Here is a 16,923-nt window from a genome sequence, read left to right on the forward strand (position 1 = left end):
GTATCTGTCAGTCAGTGTGCTGCAGTACACATCTTAGCCAGTGTCCTTGTTCTATAACTTCTTCTGCTGCCTTATCATCTCGTGTGTATTTGTGATCAAATTCTCCCCTCCCCGTATTTTGGCCAATTGCTTGTATCACTGTTTGGTTTTTTTTTTTTTTTTGAGACAGGGTTTCTCTGTGTAGCTTTGTGCCTTTCCTGGAACTCACTCTGTAGACCAGGCTGGCCTCGAACTCACAGAGATCCGCCTGCCTCTGCCTCCCGAGTGCTGGGATTAAAGGCGTGCGCCACCACTGCCCAGCTCATCACTGTTTTAACCTCTTATAATCTGACAGTATTTTTGGCAAGCAGCCTATGAAATGGACTATTTCATTAATTATATTGGCCTCTTCATCCACCAGTCTCTGGTGTGCTAAAACCAACTTGAAAGAAACTGGAGAAGGTTGCCTTGCCATCCTGTCTTTGGAATCTTGAAGATGACATCAACATTTTTGACATGGTAGCCCTGTTTCCTGATTTTTCTGTATTTTGCAGACAGAGGAGGAGGAGGGATAATGAAGACATTACAGTTTTTGAGCACTTGATGAGGCTTATATAAAATACAACTCTGCTTATAGTTGATGACACCTGGTTCCTCAATGTGTTCTGAATTCCCGAGTAACAAAGCCATTTGGCCTGAGTGGTATTTAAGTATAAATCATGCCTTTTTGTTTCACTTTGCCTTAAGAACATGATTTTCTATGGTACAAATATGGACAGCTATTAGAACTTCTGAAAAAAAATCCTTGAAAAACTGAAAGTATATGAAATAGATCTTTTGATCACAAAGCATAATGAAAGTTGTGACATTTAAAAACTAATCAGGTGAATTGAAATCACTGTAGCTGCAATTATCAGTATAAGACTTGCACAAGACTTGGCCCATCAGCATTTCACCACAGATTAGGGGAGGACCCTTGAGACTCGCCACTTCCAGAAAGACATTGACAATTAATCCTTATTGCAGGAGCTGCCAATAAGCTACCCTGCAACACTGTATAACTTTTCACCCATGCTCAGTCAAGTAACTAATTAAACTCAGTGGACCACATAGAAAGAAGTCATGGAAGGCCAGGTGTAGTGGCACACGCCTTTAATCCCAGCACTTGGGGGGCAGAGGCAGGTGGATCTCTGTGAGTTTGAGGTCAGCCTGGTCTACATAGTCACAGGACTGCCAGAACTTCACAGTGAGTCCCCGTCTCAAAACAAACCAATAACTGAGAAGTCATGAAAATAGGAGGTAGACTTGATGAGAAGAAAGGTGCTGGAGGGAGAGGGAGGGGGATAAGAGAAAAGAAGTCGGGTGTAGCGACTACAATTCATTATATAAATGTATGAAACTGGCAATGAAAACTGGAATAAAGAAATAAACACCATTTGAAGACACATGGTAGGTATCTGACTATATTGCTAGCTAAGCAATGCTAAATGAAGTCACTAAATTGAATGAAAATGATAATAGGAGGACACCCAGGCTTTCTTAAAAGGATGAAGAGGATTGAACATGTCACACATGGCGAACAGCTACAAAAGACTTTTTAAAACTCGTATTTAACAAGGAAAACTAGATGTACTTGACCATAAGAATACTGGTGCAGCTGTAGCAGTGATAACATTAGAGGGCTGTGCTTGTCACTGTTTTCATTTGTTTTGGGAAAAGCTCAATGGACTTGGCCACCACTTAGTCTAGACTTTCAAATTGTGCTGAGTAATCTTTGGGAAAGTCTTGAGTTCAGTGAGAAGTGACAATTGCATGAGAAATACCACATCGATTATTGGTTATTTCTTGATTTGTGAAGGTTTGGTCATGTGCTTGTTTTGTTTCACATCGAGGCTCATTAGCTACAAAGGGGAAATGTGGTTAGGAGTGAAAATTATTTCAGTATTTGAAAGTGGTAACTTGCAGTTGGTCTGGGTTTGGTAGGTCAACAGGAAACTTGGAATGTTTGTCATGAAGCCTTGACAAGGTAAGTGCTCTTAGAGAAGCAACAGGATCGGACTTGCTCCTCTTTCCCAGAGGCCGGCACAAAGGGAGACTAAGGAGTGCCAGCCTCAGTGAAAGGCTGGGCATGAGGTTTGCTGGGGGCTGGTTCCTACCAGTTCTCAAGAGATGGCAGTTCAATTTTCAGGAATGTTGTTAAGTTCACTGCTAAATACAGTAACCAATAAAACCCAAATTGTAAGTAGACATAACTAAACACATTATATACAAATCAGAAGTAACAAATAACATTCATTATTTTTGAATTATACTCTATGATTAGCTGTGTACTCAAGGTTAAAATGACATCTCTTACATATGCCATTTGTATGTTGGTTTGCTTCTGTATGACATCTCATGGTAGTGTAACTATACAAGTAGCTTGAAATTGCTCACTGTGGGTGTGCTTACACCATAGAAGGAGTATTTGCCTTTAGTCTGCATCCACTGGAGAGCTGACGGCTAAGTTTTCACCCTGATAGTGGCCCTAAGAAGTTCCCAATTGGACAGTATGATCTCTTCCTTGAAATCCTCAAGACTATCCAGTGAGCTCTGAAATCACAGGGTGTCTAGTTCTGAGGCTAGGGATGGAGTTAGGATGATAGGTCAAATGATGCAGGACTAGAAAATTACAACCTCATTTCCAGTACAGGAGAAAGGAGATTTGGAGGAGTGGTGGAAACTTGGGAAAACTTTCTATTTTTCAGGGGCTAAATGTTGGCTGGGAGGGTCTTGTTTGTTTCTGAGCTCCTAAATTTTAACGTTCATGTGAATACCAAGTTTAAGCTGTTATAATTTAACTAACTGCCATATTCTCACAATTTCTTATCAGGAAGTGGAGGTTCAGCTGAACATAGTGAAGGATGTGCTATTTAAGAAAGTTCAAGAGTTACAGAATGAGACAATGAAAGAGAAAGCCCTGGTATCAGAGATTGAAGGAACCAAGTCCTCCCTGAAACATCTTAACCAGCGGTTACACAAACTGGATTTTGAAACCTTGAAGCAGCAGGAAATAATGTACAGTCAGGTAGGTGCTTTTCTCTGTGAGTATCTTCTGTGAGGATTTGTAACGCCTGTGGTGGTCCAGTTACCCCAGTGCCTCAAGAAAATGAGGTGTTCTAGATATCCTAGATGGAGAGCAGATGAGAACAGCTGGCTACCATGCTAGGAACGCAGAGCCTTAAGTTATTGTTTTCAATCTAAAAGGAACAGGCCAGGGGACAGCCACTCCAGTGAGGGAGAAAGGACTGTGCTTTAAAGGAACCTGGAGCGGTGGGAGCCAGAAAAAACAAAAGAGGTCTGCAGACACGAGCATCTCCCCCCACCTTATCTCCACAATACAGAGGAAGGCTTTCCCCCTCAGTCTTGCCTACATACCCTTTCATGTTTGTGATCTATTTCTAAACGCCTCCCCCACACACCTTAATTTCTTAATCTGAAAATATTACTAGTTTTGCAATATCATAGATGCTAAAATAAAATTTAAAAAATTCACTATACATTGAGCTTTCCATGGTTACTGTGACAATTTTTTTTTAATCCTTTGAAAACTGTCCCTTGGGAATCCTCATGGATACAGATCCCATGATTTCCTAAGCTCCCCGAGGCACCGCGGTTGTTTCCTGATGATGCCTGTGTTGCTGTCCTGCACCCTGACTGCTGAGCAGTGTTGTTGCTCCCTTTAGTCTGGAAAGGATTTTATCCTAATTTTCTGAAGGACCAACTTGACTTTAATAACTAATGGTGCCCAGACCAAAGTTAAGAGTGCATGTGCTGCTTCTACATTTACACAGAGACGCTCATTTGTATACACTCACTAACTTCTTTTCTTAAAAATGATTAACAGGATTTTTACATTCAGCAAGTAGAACGCAGAATGTCACGGTTAAAGGGAGAAATTAATTCAGAGGAGAAACAAGCCCTTGAAGCAAAAATCGTTGAACTTAAGAAGACACTGGATGAGAAAAAATCCACACTTTCTCTTTTGGAATCGCAGATCAAGAAGCTCCATGTAACTCATCTTTTTTTTTTTTTTTTTTTTTACATGTTCCATATCCTGCTGAGTGTTCAACACATTCCTGTTGTGGTCAGTGATTGCCTAGCTACCCACACACATAGCAAATGCTTGTATTTCTACGCTTTCAGAATGTCGTGCCCCTCACTTGAGCTTTTACTTTATATAATGTTGCATTACATGTCTCTACCACATTGTTTTGCTTAACTCTTATAAATGCCTGGTAAAGAAGATGGTTACCATTCTAGGCAAAGACACTTGTTCAGGGTTACACAGTGAGTGCATGGAGAGGAAGGATTTAAACTCGGATCCATTTGACTTCAAAGCATCCTTACAGAGTACACTATTTAGGATATTGGCAAACTCCATTTTTTGCCACAGTAAAAATTGCTACCAGGAAGCTTTTCTTTTTTTTTCATAACTAATTTGTTCTCATGCAACTATGCACTTATAATGTTTGGAACAACTACAGTTAGAAGGGAGCACATTTCATCTTTAGGGATTTGATTATGCCTGTTGTAAACCTCTGTTGAAGTTTAAATGGTGGGAAAGGGCAAGGGAGGGGGATGCAACCTTAGCTGGTGAGCACTAAGTTGGAAAGACTGGTGATGAGTGGCCTCCAGTGGTCAAAAGTAGAATTGTTAGTTAGTTGAAGGCAAGACATTTATTTTACAATGAAGCTTTTTCATTGGAGTTCATAGTTTGTAGCTTGATGACATAGTTTTCAAGTGGTACCTTGATTTGCTGGAAAATATCACCGGCTTTGGGATCAGGCACAAGTTTTAATGTTAAGGTTACCTGACTACTGCTATTTTAACGTTCTTGAGCATAGTTTTCTAATTCACTAACAAGGGAAAAACAGAAGCAATTCGTGCCGAGTACACTCCACATGCGGTGCTGTTTTGACCATTTACAGTAGAACATGAGGACCTGAGTGTAGAGATAGGAGTGGGCTTTTTTAGCTGCGCTGTGTGGGGAGCCCCCAACGGTCTTTGGGTTCTTAACCAGCCCAGCTGCTCTTGTCACTATGAAGCTGGCTGGTGCACATGCCCATTCTGTTTCACACAAAAACTCACAGAAATGTAAGGAAATCGCAAGTTAATGCTGGCTAAACCACAGAGGATATGCTCTTCTCTGCAGTGGTCAAGCTGAGAGATTCTGTGAGAAAAGTCCCACTCCACTTGAGCTCTTACCTTCGAGAAGGGTTTTATTTATGATGTATGTGTGCAGGCATGCATGCCACTGTGTGTATGGTCTACCTGAGCCCAGAGCCATGCTATTAACCAAGGGTCCTTTGCTCTCTAGACCTGCAATGTTTTTGTTTTTGTTTTTTGTTTTTTAACCACCCAGCACTTGGTGCCCTGTAATGAGCTATTAGCAGGGTCCTTTCTCCTTGTGGGTGGTGATCACCTTGAAAACCAGGCTGAATTGGAACTGTACATAATACTTCTTGGAGTTATTGCTCTCAGGCTAATGCTGAAACATCCCAAATGGTAAAAATAACATTTCTGTGTGAATACATGTGGATATAAATAACACGAGGAGAGGTTGAAATTTTTAGCTGTCGTGTTGAAACATGACTTAATGCAAGGCATATCTATTATTGTCTGCAACTCATTCCATTGTTTTACACATATATTCCTTCCCCTTTTACAGAATGATCTCTATTTCATTAAGAAGTCAAACGGCAAAAATAATGACGAGAAACAGTCTCTCACGAATAAAATAAGTGAACTGCACCTTTTCGTTGACAGATCAGAGAAGGAACTGAACAAGGCTAGAGCTGCAAAACAGGTGAGCTGAATCTGCATATGAAGTAGGTAAGTCACACGCTTCCACAGGGATCACAGGAAAGGTAAAACAAGGAAGAAATTGAGGATAAGTCACACTCTTCCACAGGGATCATAGGAAAAGTAAAACAAGGAAGGAATTAAGGGTAAGTCACATGCTTCCACAGGGATCACAGGAAAGGTAAAACAAGGAATTGAGAAAATTATCCATAATAAACACTATATCCAAAATGAAGTGTTAATGTGTATTATTTCCTATTTTAGAAAATTGCCTCTATTATGTTTTACTCACAAATGTTTGATATATTACACGTTTCCTACAACATCAACTCCTCTTTAAGATGTAATTCTCCAGCATTTCCTACGGGACAGTTTATGAGCTTGCATAATCTATCTTGTGATCTGGGGCTGTTTATAATATATGTTAAGCGCTGTGGTCCAGTGTGTTGTCGAGTTGCTACTGTGTAATTAAGCTAACAATGAGCATGTTAGAAACTTTAAGCTGTTTTAAAGCCAAATTGTCCTCTAGATGGTTCCATTAATAATCTTTCACCAGCCATGTGTAACATTCTATTTATTTTACCAGCACTGTGGCTGGATCATGTTTCCTACTTGATGGACAAATATGGAATCTCAGTATTTTAGTTTGTACTTTTTATTTGGTAAAATTTTAATGCCATTTATTTAACGTTTAAAACATATCTAAAATTATATCATGTTCCATAATTTTTAATAGTCAGTTTTGATGGTTCATTTTCTTCCATTAAGGGATTTATATTTTGTTGTAAATTGTTATGTACAGTATTGCCAATACTTCCTCCACTTGCCTTTAAATTTTGAGTGTTTCTGACATGAATCATTTAACATTGTTTCAAGGGTTTTTACTCTATGTTTAGAAGCTTCTGCTAAGTCAGTCCAATGTTTGCTCTTTATACTGGGTTGCACTGATTTCATCTGTTGCATTGGTACTTCTCATTCATCAGGAGTATCTTTCTGGGCATGTGAGATGTAGTGATCTCATTCTTGCAAACTAAAAGCTGTCCTTGAGAAGCAGCCCGCTTTACACTCCAGGCTGTTTGCTCTGTGGTTTCATTGGAAAGTCAATCAATTTGTTGATTTCAATTAATACTCTACACATGACAGAATGATTTTAGACTATAGATGTATTTCTACACTATTTTGTGATAGCTATTTTGGAGCATAAAGTGTTTGTTTGTAGGACTTATATGTTCCCTGGGCATTACATTTCGATTGTAAGAATAACAGTGTATTCTAGTAAAGCTTGAACTTAAATTTGAATAAAAATGATTTGGAGCAGCCATAGCTCTCCACGCTGCCTTCTTTCCTGGCTAATGTCTTAGTCAGTGGTCTACCTGGGAAACGTTTTCAAGTTTGACTTTTACCACAATAAAAAATAAAAATACCTTGGTTTTGGTATAGAAATAATTACTCCAATAAATGAAAACTTTGTTGTTGGTAGGATTTGATGATCGAGGACAATCTTTTAAAGCTTGAGGTTAAACGCACCCGAGAAATGCTTTACAGCAAAGCAGAGGAAGTACTTTCCCTGGAGAAAAGGAAACAGCAGCTCAGCGCAGCAATGGAAGAAAGAGCTGAAGAAATTAAGGTGCACAAAGCGATGCTTGCCTCACAGATCAGATATGTTGACCAGCAGCGGCAAACTGTGAGGTAAGTATCAGTTTTTGTTTTTTCTGCTAAAGAACTTTGTAAAACAATGTCAGGGTGGTGTCAGGAGAGCCCCCTGCCCCAACAACACCCTTATGGTCCACCTTTCTCTGACTCATCTGAAAGGCTTTTGACTTCAATAGAAGACAGGATACACTGAGCCAGAGGTCTAGGTTGCTTCCTTTAGGCTAATCCTGTACCCTTGAGACTCATATCCCTAAGATGAGTAATCTATTTGGACTTATTTTTTTAATGCATGTGTATTCATGTATATGTATACGCAGGTGCATATGTATGTTCCTACATGTGGAGGCCACAGGACACTCAGGTGTCATCTCCAGGAATATCCTATCAGACAGGGTCTTTCACTGGCCTAGAGCTCACCAATTAGGCTGGTCTGACTGTCCAGTGAGCTTCAGTCACCATCTTCAGATTCTGGGGTCACTGGTTCCTGCTACTGTACTTGACACTTTTACATGGGTTCTAGAGTCAAGCTTGGGTCCTTATGCTTGCAAGACAAGCACTTTGCCAATTAAACTATCCCAGCCCTTGGAACTGAGTTTTGTATGATTTCTAAAAATGGTCTAGTAAAACGTTCCCCATATCTAACTCTATTAAGCTTACTGAAGCAATTTTCATGTAGAACATTTTACTATCACTTATGTGATTATTGCTATTTTTTATTGTTACTTCCTTTTAAAGCATGCCATTTTCGATTGGTTACTGGCATATACGAATATTACACAGTTAATTTCTATGTATTAAGTATTCAATATTCTTACTAAAGTTGTAACTTTAACGCAAATTTTCTGGGCATTCCATTCATATCACTTTTGAGTAATTGCTTCTTTCCAGCCTTTAAAGCTTTTTTCTTTACTGTACTTGCTAGCTCAATACTAAATAATGGTAATTACAGGTACCTTTGTCTTTGCCAGATCTCAAAGGGTGGGTTTCCTTATAATTCAAGGGCTTCTGTAATCTAATAAATCTATTTATTTTTTATGGTGCTGGGAATTGAAACAAGCTAACCTACACTCCCCAGTCCTGTTTTACCCTTCATCATGTTTAAAGAGCTAATCTAGTTTTACTTTTTGCTCAAATCTTGCTTCAATTTTATTTAACTGGAAATACACATTAACGTTTATATACTTTTCTGCATTTATTGACATCACATATTTCCTTTGATCTGTTAATTACAATGATCAGTTTATTGAAGTTAAGCCAACCTTATATTCCTGGAAGTAAATTTACCTTTTGTACACATTGGATTTTGATAGATGCATTTTAAACCTGTATGCAAATGACCCTTGGTTCTCTTTGCTCCTGTTACCAGGTTTTTACAGTGTGTGTTTCTTCATAAAATGATTTGTGTGTTCCTTACCTTTCTCTATTCTGGTTATTAAGTATGCAAATGAAGTTTTTCTCTTTATAGAATTTTCAAGACCTCACTGGTGAAGCCATTGGGGGCCTGAATATTTTAATGGGGGATGTTCAAACATTGATTCAATTTACTTATTATTTCAAAAATGTACTTGCTATTTCTATATGATTTAGTTTTTATAAATTTTATTTTCTTTGCAGAAGCAGCTCTTGCTGGGGCCATACTCCAGGAGTATATTTATTTTTGTTGCTCCATCTTGCCTTCCATTTTTTCATGAACTCATGAAAAGATTTTTTTCCCAAATGATTTTTTTTATCTTTGGTGTTTGTCTCTCTTTTAAAAAAAATATATTTTATTGTTTATTTTTGAGATTGGATATTGATAATAAGCTCAGGCTGGCCTTGTCCTCACAGTCCTGCATTAGCACTGAAGGTGTTTGCCACCATACCCAGCTCCTTTTCTTGTTTAGAAAGCTGGAAAGGTGAACTTCTGCTCAGTCTGCCATCTTTAGCTGATGAGAAAGTAAGTTATGATCACACAAGAATGAATACCTTAGGTCGTTGCAGGGAGTGAGTCAATCTACACCCTGCCATACAGATGTTAGCATTATTAGTGTAACTCCTGAACACAGCTCATAAGGTAAGTTTACTGAAAAAAAAGGAAAAAGTAACTAACATTTACAAATCTGATACCAAATGTTGGGAAATAGTTCATGAATTATTTTATTTTAATGCCTTGTAAAGAGAGGTACCTAACTCATGTTCTACTGTTTGAATAGCAAATTAAGAGGTCATATTTCCCTCCAGAGCAAAAATTAGGTGTGTTTATTTCCCACTTGAAAATATGTGGGATTCCTGAACTATAACACAAACCTGTGGTATCTACCTGGGCCCCTTCTTGTCTTCATGAGATGTGGGAGCAAGCCATGGAGACAGGAAGCTCCTATCTCCTCCTATGTCATGAACGATAACACCCTTCATCTCTGTTACATGTCTCATGTCTTCTGCTAGAATCCATGGAGCTATGACAAGTCAACTTCACACAGAATTATTAAAATAGGGGAGCACTTAACCTGCTTGAGTACAGCACAGTAACAATACAAGTGCAAAGCTCTTCAATAAAAACACTAATTTTAATTTCTTTGTTTTCACATTAGTGCTGAGTTTCATGAACGGCTAAGTAAAATTGATAAGCTTAAGAACAGATATGAAATTCTTACTGTTGTTATGCTGCCTCCTGAAGGAGAAGAGGAGAAAACACAGGCCTATTATGTAATAAAGGTAACATTTCCCTGATGTACATTTATGATTGCATGAAATACACATATATACATATACTCACACTTCACATCTCAGATATACAATGTATTTTCTCTGTAACTAAAATTAGTCTAGCTTTTATCAGAAATTATTCATAGCCAGAAATAGAGAAAAGCAGTGTCATGTTTGTGAGGTTGTCAGTTCTGTTGGATTGAGGCCCACCATAGTGACCTCATCTTGCCATCTGCAAAGGCCTGACTTCTCCTGAATGAGGTCACACTAAGTTACTAGGTGTTGGGACCTCAGCACATTGGCCACAGTAGCTCCTGGTATTGGTCCTGCAGTAGCCTTTGGCTGATGTATAGGGCATACCAGGTTGTTTTCCATATTTCATCTTTAATGTCTGTTTCTGTTTAAAAGCAAAACTGGAAAACATACCAAAGAGCTATCACTCTTCATATTTCATTCCCAAGATGCTCAGTCTTGATAAGCTAACAGTCTTGTTCTGACCAAACTGGAGTGATACTGTCCAATAAAGCTATTTTAAAAAGCTGTGATATTAAAGTTATATTTCAAAATACAAACTTTCCAACACCAAATAAATGTACATTTTATATATTCGTACAAAATATGATTTACCAACAGAGAGAGTAAACAACTATTTTAGGATTTAAAGGCACACCTAGAATTAAGTCAGGAATTTTTAAAGGATGAACAAATCAAACTAATTTGATAGATTTTGGGGAAATAACTGGGTCCTGAGGATACTAACCTCATCAGTGGATTAATCCATTGATATTTAATTTAGTGGAATTACTGGGAGGTAGTAGGGCTAGCTAGAGGAAGTAGGCCACTGGAGGCATTCCTAGCTTAGGTTTATCTTGCTCCTTTGCTTCCTGGCTAGCATGAAGTGAGCAGCTAGGGCTTAACCACAGATACCCTGTCCTGCTTTACTGCAGTCCAGAAACAGGACCAAGTGAAGGGACAAAGCCTCGGGACTGAGCAAAAATGCACGTTTACTTCTTTATGCCAAGTATTTTGCCAGTGACAGCTGACAAGTAATATTTGTTACAAAAGTATGTGTAACTCATATTTTGAAACATAATAAAAATGCCAGTCCAAATGTAAAGAATGGGGGCTGGAGAAACGACTCAGTGGTGAAGACCATGTATTTTTGCAGAGGACCAGAGTTTAATTCCCTCATCAGGCAGCTTACAACTGCTTGTAACTCCAGCTCCAGGGACATTCCTAATGTCAGGCACACGCACATATGCAGACACATACACATAAATAATTAATATATTAAACAGCTTTCCCATCAACGTGGTTTAAAATATCTAGTGACTGAATACGATTCTGATTAAAAAAGGGGGCTTTACAGCAAGCAGCCTTTAATATATACTGATGCTATTTTGTCAACCTCAGAGTTCTTTGGAATTGTAGAGAATTTTGAAGGAGCCCATCATAAAAGTTACCTTTGTAAAAGTGCATCATGTAGGAAATTTGGATTTTTAAAGCAATTTACAGGACTTCATGTTTCCTAGCTACATTTATTACAAGCATTACCATCATTTGTACAGTTATCAACATTAAAAAAAAAGTTTTTCTTTATGTGTAGGTATGTGTGTCTACATGTGAGTGCAGGTACCCGAGGCCAGAGATGTCAGATCTATTTGAACTGGAGTTACAGGTGGCTTTGAACTGCCTGATATAGGTACTGGGAACCAGACTTGGATTCTCTGGAAGAGCAGCAAGTACTCTTAACTGCTGAGCCACCTCTCAGGCTCCAAAGTTATCTTTTAAATTATAATAACATATATTAGAAAATATACCCACATTGTGTTTCTGAGTATACTCTGGTCACCTTTTACCCTTATCTGAATCAAAGTAGAATCCAGTTCCCAAACCTTTCTCAGACCAAAATATCCTTCTGATTCATAGTTTCAAGACCTTCTTTGAGTCACCCCATTTATCTCTTGCTTAGCTACCCCTCTCATCCCCCACCCTTCTTCCTGCACTGGCTACATTTCCACCATGGTTTTGTACCATATATATATATATATATATATATATATATATATATATATATATATATATATATATATATATATATACACACACACACACACACACACACATAAACTGTATTTTGCTGACTAAGGATTAGGTCTTGTGTTTGAAACTGAGTGCAAGAAGTAAGTATATGCAGGCCCTAAGGTAAGTAGAGATGGCTGTGAGTTAACTGTTCTCTGCTTCAATGCCAGATCCTGATAAATGACATCAGTATTATTCTGTACTTTATAGGCTGCTCAAGAAAAGGAAGAACTTCAAAGGGAAGGTGACAGCTTAGATGCTAAAATCAACAAAGCTGAAAAAGAAATCTATGCTCTGCAGAACACCTTGCAAGTACTGAACAGCTGCAACAACAATTATAAGCAATCTTTCAAAAAAGTGACTCCATCAAGTAGGTAGCAGTCATTACAACACGTGATGAGACTACAGTTAAATGAATGTGGAGGAGGAATATTATAATTCATGGAGAATAAAATGTGCCATGATTGAGCCTAAAAAACAAACAAAAAAACCCAATTGTTCATCTCCCTGAATGTTTTAATCAGTATGAGGTGATTTATATCATTAGTTTTATTGGTATATGGCATATCTCTTCTTTAGGAATTCGTTTTGAATCTGAAAAATAGATATTGCTGTTGTATGCTTACTAAATAAGAAATGTCTACTACATATCTATCCTGTTTTTCATATGGATCTAAGACATTTAACCTTTCGTAACAAAAAAGGTAGTTGTTTGTTACTATATATATATATAGGCTTTCTATATATTACACTGGAAATTAAAATTCTCTTGTAGGTGATGAGTATGGATTAAAAATTCAATTAGAAGAACAAAAAAGGGCCGCGGAAGAGAAATACAGATACAAACAAAGGCAAATCAGAGAAATTCAAGAAGATATCCAGGTGAATTTTACAGGTTTTTTAGTAATTAGCCCTAAATAAAGGTCAACTATCATTATTACTACTTAACTCTTCTACAAAGAGCCCCTTTGGGGAAACAAACCACAAAAGACATAAGCCTCATATAAAGGAAAACAAGTGAAGGAAACATGGAGTCAGTCAGTTAAAATCCTATTGCTGGGTACCAATAACTTTATTAGTTATCAACCACAGCTGGACAGTTAAGAGTTCTCCAACAACCATTACTCAGTGACCTCACTGAATTCCTTAAGGAGCACATTAAGATTGTAAACACAAGATTTAAAACTGAAGATCTAGGGTAAGTAGACACTAGGGCAAACCCCGGAAAGACAAGAACATGCTTTGTTATGTAGGCTCTAACTTAGGGAACACATGACACAAACTGTGAATCTTTAAAAACTGGATAATTTCAAGTAACTTTATAGTTTTTCCAATGCTATAAAAAGTTCCCAGTTAGCCAGGCGGTGGTGGCGCACGCCTTTAATCCCAGCACTTGGGAGGCAGAGGCAGGCGGATCTCTGTGAGTTCGAGGCCAGCCTGGTCTACAAAGTGAGTTCCAGGAAAGGCACAAAACTACACAGAGAAACCCTGACTCGAAAAACAAAAAACAACAACAAAAAAGGCAAAAAAAATTTCCCAGTGGAATTACATTCAAAACTCACAGCATCATTCTTCTTATACACTACTAATACAGTAAACATAGTACATATATAAGCAAACAAAATAATTAAAATTGAGGGAACAGCTGGCAATTGGCAAGTATGTCCTTTTTATTCTGACCATGAATATGGTACTATTTTATTTTCTACAGAGCATGGAAAATACTTTTGAAGTTATAGAACACTTAACAAATAATGTGAAAGAGAAATTATCAGAGAAACAAACTTACTCACTTCAACTCCGCAAAGAGACTGAGGAGCAGCAGCCGAAAATGGAGCGCGTGACTAAGCAGGTACTGACAATTTCTTAGAGCCGGCCCTAGCATTCACTGTCATGGACCAAATGCACTCAAACCCCATTTCCTGAACTTGGTGGAAAGGAGGTTTATGTAATATCTGACTGTTGTTATTAACAGTGTGCCAGACTCAGGAGAGAAATCCGTATTTTGAAAGAAACAAATGAAGAAACACTGGAAGAACAAGACATTCAACTCCGTGAGATTAAACAGTTTCACAAGGACATTGACCAAATGTTAGTGAATGTCATGGAAAATGCTGAAATGCACATCATTCTTCAAACATATTTTGAGCAGGTAACAGAGTATAATATAGTATGTCTGTGTATCTAATTAGTTTTCTTCTAAAATGTGGCAGGACTAATGATTTAAATATTCTTCCAGAATGGGTTAGAACTACCTACAGCGAAAGGCCCGAGCTCCAGATCTTCTTCACAGTCTTCACACTTATCACTGAGGTAAGGGCAAGGTTAGAAAGCAGGACAACTCTCACAGCTGCTGCTCGCCAGCACGCTACCCACTCTCCTCACCTTCAGCAGCCTCACTATGCAAACACAGTATAGCAAGACCCCTGCAGCCCCGTGCATTCTAACTAGTACGCTATTTTAGGGGTACGAGTTGGGTGAAAACTGAGGTGATACAGCTAACATTTTGGGTGAACTCCAACTCTGGGAAAATTTAAATCTTTTTTAACTGTAAAAGGGCAAGTCAGATGTACAGAGGTTTGTAATTACAACTGCTTCTTTGAAATTCTATGTAACCAGCTTCGACTTACAGTGTCTTACTTAGCTTAATGCAACCCAGAAACCTATCAGTAGGGATAAGTCATGGCCACGAAGTCTTTGTTGACAGATTTATTAATGATGATGCTGGTTTTACAATTTCTACTGCTGACAGCTATTTATTAGTTTTTATTAGTCTGTGAAACTCTCAGAAAATATTAATAAAAAAGGGATCCTCCAAGACAGTGTTTTAAGTTTAAAAAGCCTGCTTCTATATAAATATTTTAAGCTACTCAATATACTTACTATTAACATATTAAATTTCTTGTATTTTTAATAAAATTATTTTAGAACTGAATGGCTACTTTCCAAACACTCTCACCGTTTTTCCTGGCAACACACCTCACTTTCCTCTTCAGCTCGAATGACTTAAGACTAACATTTGATGACTTTTCAAGCACTTGCTCCTCTTTTTTTGTCATTTTACAAAATATTGCTTCCAATTCTAAGAAACTGATTACAGTTGAAAACGATTTGCTCACAGAAACAATTATTGAACTACTTACTTAAACTATGTTCATTTCTTCTTTTGAAAGAATTGGTCATACTTTAAATTTTTATTAACACTAATGGTTTTCCTTGTTCTTTACTTATGGAATTATGATTTTTTTTTTGGCCAATAAGGTCTATTTTAAGTACATTTTGCATTATGTTTATAGTAAATCCTTTCTTGTTCTAGGTCGCCTGAGAGCCCAGGTTCTCCCGCTTCTCCCGTTTCAGCTAAAGTATTACAGATCAGCTTCCCTGGGTCTCCGACAGAAAGCAATGGTTCTAGGTCACCTAGTAATGGCAGCAATTCGAGTACTCCTAAGGGAAAAAAGCCCAGCAAATAAGCATTCTTTAAAATCTCTTGTGCAAATTTTGAACACAAATGAAAATCGCATTAATGGTTAAGTCTCCCTTTTTCTGGGGTTCCATTTATTAATGACACATACAATCCTACTAAAATAGTATTGGAAGTACCACAGAGCAAAGTTCTGCATAGTGGCTAAAACAGCTGTTGAGAAAAGAACAAAAGCAGTTGGTTTTGTTTTCCCCTAGTGTTTTATTCATAGAGAAAGAAATGCAGAACCATAGCCAGGTCATGTGTGATAAAGTGTGGAGGGTGCGGGGGTGGGGGGTGGGGGAGAGAACACTGATGTCTGTAGTGTTAGATGTCTTATGCAGTCACTTAGATTAGAAAAGAAGGTTCTCTTAGGAATACACTTCTAAAGGTTCACTGCATGTCTTAATAAGGAAATTTTCATTTACTCCAAAACACAAAACGACTTTTTAAAATTAAAAACAAAAAGCAAACAACCATATTCCTCCAATTTTTTTCTGAGGGTGACACACACCTGTTATAGGCCTTTTTTTGGTTATAATTTGTAACAAAAAGATAGCATCATTACCCTTCCCTTGGTAAGAAAAACACTGTATGTGTGCACACATATACATTTATCTCTATATATGCATACATCAAGTACAACTTAAGTTGCTAAGACTGTACTCTGACCTTGAAAAAATTGAACATACTAAATTTACAATGGAGGTAGATATTGCATACTATATTTAAAATTAGTTTTTTCAGGTAATACTTTATATCCAGCACTTTGAACTTCTTGGACTAGAGTGTGAAATACTACTATAAAGCTAGATTTTTAAATATATTAGCATTCAGGTATATAAAGGAACTTCTCCTTTAAACCTTACAACAGTGATTGTCTTAGAACCACTACTCAGCTACTTCTGAAAGCAGTAGTGGTAGTTTCTACTCATAATCTTTTTAATTCAGAAATAGAAAGGTATAGTTAAATGTAATAACTAAAATGGCAAAGAAAACTGTGGGCACTTTTTAGTTGAAACGCTGCCAAAATGCATGATGTTTAGGATCTAAAACTGATTAATCCAATCATTTTGTTTACTAATGTTGTGATTCTCAGTCACTTATTAGTTTGTAAGTTACTTGGAACTTATACATTAAACTTTGTGTTCTACGAAGGTGAGGTTTTTGTTTCTTATTAGGAGGCTTACTTTCCTATGCTTTTTCTTCTTGTAACACAG

The 16,923-nt window shown here is 37.7% G+C and overlaps 1 protein-coding gene across 1 annotated transcript in view; it reads left to right on the forward strand.

Annotated features, from left to right (window-relative positions):
* The window catches only part of Ccdc39 (coiled-coil domain 39 molecular ruler complex subunit), a 34,177-nt gene extending 17,390 nt beyond the window's left edge, over positions 1–16,787 (forward strand). Inside the window, exons 10-20 of the mRNA XM_006971113.4 lie at positions 2,852–3,046; positions 3,866–4,030; positions 5,690–5,827; positions 7,304–7,512; positions 10,047–10,170; positions 12,454–12,613; positions 13,019–13,125; positions 13,955–14,095; positions 14,219–14,395; positions 14,483–14,556; positions 15,560–16,787. Of these exons, the coding sequence (XP_006971175.1) occupies positions 2,852–3,046; positions 3,866–4,030; positions 5,690–5,827; positions 7,304–7,512; positions 10,047–10,170; positions 12,454–12,613; positions 13,019–13,125; positions 13,955–14,095; positions 14,219–14,395; positions 14,483–14,556; positions 15,560–15,713 (1,644 nt within the window). The 3' untranslated portion in view covers positions 15,714–16,787. The remainder of the gene's footprint in view (positions 1–2,851; positions 3,047–3,865; positions 4,031–5,689; positions 5,828–7,303; positions 7,513–10,046; positions 10,171–12,453; positions 12,614–13,018; positions 13,126–13,954; positions 14,096–14,218; positions 14,396–14,482; positions 14,557–15,559) is intronic.
* The last annotated feature ends 136 nt before the right edge of the window (positions 16,788–16,923 follow it).

The sequence above is a fragment of the Peromyscus maniculatus genome, chromosome 6, assembly GCF_049852395.1.
Source record: "Peromyscus maniculatus bairdii isolate BWxNUB_F1_BW_parent chromosome 6, HU_Pman_BW_mat_3.1, whole genome shotgun sequence".
In the NCBI taxonomy this organism is placed as follows: domain Eukaryota; kingdom Metazoa; phylum Chordata; class Mammalia; order Rodentia; family Cricetidae; genus Peromyscus; species Peromyscus maniculatus.